The sequence below is a fragment of the Cebus imitator genome, unplaced genomic scaffold (genome assembly GCF_001604975.1).
Source record: "Cebus imitator isolate Cc_AM_T3 unplaced genomic scaffold, Cebus_imitator-1.0 Scaffold376, whole genome shotgun sequence".
Lineage (NCBI taxonomy): Eukaryota > Metazoa > Chordata > Mammalia > Primates > Cebidae > Cebus > Cebus imitator.
Genome location: NW_016107691.1, coordinates 2,022,169 through 2,025,188, shown reverse-complemented (window position 1 = coordinate 2,025,188; position 3,020 = coordinate 2,022,169). Strand labels below are relative to the sequence as shown.

General features: G+C 53.6%; 1 protein-coding gene across 1 annotated transcript in view; it reads left to right on the top strand.

Annotated features, from left to right (window-relative positions):
• XPNPEP2 (X-prolyl aminopeptidase 2) overlaps window positions 1-3,020 on the top strand; it is a 53,351-nt gene that overhangs the window by 19,735 nt on the left and 30,596 nt on the right. Inside the window, exon 2 of the mRNA XM_037731029.1 lies at window positions 883-1,025. Within this exon, the coding sequence (XP_037586957.1) occupies window positions 883-1,025 (143 nt within the window). The remainder of the gene's footprint in view (window positions 1-882; window positions 1,026-3,020) is intronic.

Here is a 3,020-nt window from a genome sequence, read left to right as displayed (position 1 = left end):
GGCGCAATCTCAGTTCACTCAACCTCTGTCTCCCAGGTTCAAGCGATTCTCCTGCCTCAGCCTCCAGAATAACTGGGACTACAGGCACGTGCCAGCACACCCAGCAAATTTTTGTATTTTTAGTAGAGACAGGGTTTCACCATGTTGGCCAGAATGGTCTCCATCTCTTGACCTCATGTTCCGCCCGCCTCAGCCTCCCAAAGTGCTGGGATTACAGGCAGGAGCCACCAGAGCTGGCAGCACCTCTACAGAGTGGGCGCTCCTGGCGGGACTCATCCTGGCTCAAGAGTCACACTCCAGTCACAACCAACTTTCCCAAGGGGTACAGTGGGATTTTCCAAGCACTACAAGAAGAGAGGACACTGGTTTTTCCAGGCAGCTTGGAGAAAGAAGGGGAGGCAAAAAAGGAGGGGGAGGAGGAAAAGGAGAAGGAGGAAAAAAGAAAAGGAGAGGGAGGAGGAAAAAGGAGGAGGAGGAAGAGGAGGGGAGGAGGGGCAGCAGCAGGAGGCAGATCTCCGTCCCCACAGCAGAAGCAGTGCTGTAGCCAGAGCCCAGAGTGTGGGAGCTAATGGGAATCAGCTTGCTGGAGGGAGTGGGGACAGAATTCAGGAATGGCTGGGGCTTGACCGCTGAGAGGGGGCTGGGAAAAGCAGGCTGATTGAGACCAGCTGTTGCACCTCTATCTCCGAGATCTTTGGACTCTGCCCAGGGTGGCCTCACACCCTATCCTAGATGACTGCGAACTTGCACAGTCCGCCTCGGGCAACCCAAAGCTTCTTTGCCCACCTGACTCCCAGAGCCTCCAAAAGACCAGAAAGGCACTCTCCATCCAGCAGCCAGACGCCTCCTTCTTGACGCCAGCCCCAACCCCCTGTCTGCTAGCGCCCAGGAAAGGCCTGGAGGAAGAGGCCCGAGAAAGAGCCCTCCCTCTCTCCCCTGTCCCTCCATCCACCCAGCGCCGGCATCTGGAGACCCCATGGCCCGGGCTCATGGGGGCTGCTGCCCCTGGCTGGTCCTTCTCTGTGGTACGTGCAACCTAGCTTCCGCTGGAAGCCAGCTCTGACCTCTCCCCACTGGGCTCAGAAAGGGTTGGAGTGAGGGTTGGGGCCCAAGCGTCTCTTTTTCTGTTGCTTCCTCTCTCTGTCTTGAGGAAGAGGCACCTCAGGGCCAGTTCTGGAGGCCCTCGTGATTTGGATCGAGTCTGGTTTGGCACCTTTCCATTCCCTCTGTTAAAGGAAAAAAATTATTCTGACACTCGTTAAAACAGTAAGGAAAACTTAAGACTACTGCATTGCAATAGAGGAGAGAGATGGGACTCAATTCTGATTACAGAAAAGTCTTCCAGGGATCTGTAGCCAACGAGCAGAGTGAGGGGATCCTTGGATAGGAAAGTATTAAGAGGAGATAGCAAGGGCAGGGAGATTCTTGCTAAACCGACTGAACAGGATTCTTGCTGACGGCAGGCCAGGGTGAGTGATCAGATATCAAAGGTGTCTAAACTGACTTAGCAGGATTCTTGCTAAGACTGGGTGATGGAGGCCTGGCAAGGGCAGAACAGACGCAGAAGGCCAAGGTCAAGGCCGAGTGGAGAAGAGGCTTTGGGGGATCCTAACTGAAGTTTGGTCAGGGACAGCGTCTTTGTCATTCCTGTGGCACACTCTCCGTCCTCAAATAGGTGCCCAGCTCAGCACTCGCAACCTAGCCTTCCTTTCTCTGTTGCCTGTCACCACGGCCTGATGAGTCACTCAGTGTCCAGTTCCTGAGCACCTACACAGTGCCAGGCCTTGCGCCAGGGACGGCAGAGTCATTCAGCTACAAAGCCTGCTCTTGGGAGCCACAGCCCTGGCCTCAGAGAACAGCATATTCTGGCGTCCAGAGACATAAGTTGGCTGCGTCCCGCTTCTTAGTGTCAACATTTTGCCAGGGATCTGTTGCTACAGAAATGGGTGTTTGTTTTCTTAAGTGAACAGTATGGGTAGCAGCTGACCCTTGAGTTTGTGAGATCCAGGCAAAATCAGGCCACCCTCCTTGCATCTGTAGCTCAACCCACTCTAAAGGGAAAAGTGTGGCTGGGCATGGTGGCTCACGCCTGTAATCCCAGCACTTTGGGAGGCCATGACAGGCAGATCACTTGAGGTCAAGAGTTCAAGACGAGCCTGGCCAACATGGTAAAACCCCATCTCTACTAAAATTACAAAAATTAGCCAGGCGTGGTGGCACATGCTTGTAATCCCAGCTCCTCGGGGGGCTGAGGAAGGAGAATCGCTTGAACCCAGGAGGCAGAGATCGCACCACTGCACTCCAGCCTGGGTGACAGATCGAGACTCTGTCTCAAAAAAAAGCAGGGAGAGGACAGTGGGGTTGGGAAAGTGTAATGTCTTCTCACACTCAGGCCCCCATTACTCTCTAGGGAAATCCCTCACTAAAAGATGGGGGGTTAGGGCTGAGGACTATCAGAGACCACTGGCTTTCGGGCCAAGAAGGGATTTTATCTAATCAAAGCCCCTCCTTTCTAGAGATCCAGAGCCTGGAGAACTCAGCCCAGTGCCTAGCACACAGTAGGTGCTTAGGAAATGTTTGCTCAATGAATATTGGGTCACTCTCAAGTCACTCTAAATTTGGGGCAGAGCTCAAATTGGAAACTAGGTCTCCATATACTCTGTCCCTTCTGTGGCGTCACCCTTTCCTGGTCCACCTCTCAGATTAGGCGGAGTGGGAGGACAGAAAGGGCACTCACTTCTATTGTAATAAGATGGCCTGGAGGTGCGGTGACTCACGCCTATAATCCCAGCACTTTGGGAGGCTGAGGAGGGCGGATCACCTGAGGTCGGTAGTTCAAGACCAACCTGACCAACATGGAGAAACCCCATCTCTAGTAAAATCAGAAAATTAGCCGAGTGTGGTGGCACATGCCTGTAATGCCACCTACTCAGGAGGCTGAGGCAGGAGAATTTCTTGAACCTAGGAGGCAGAGGTTGCGGTGAGCCGAGATCGTGCCATTGCACTCCAGCATGGGCAAC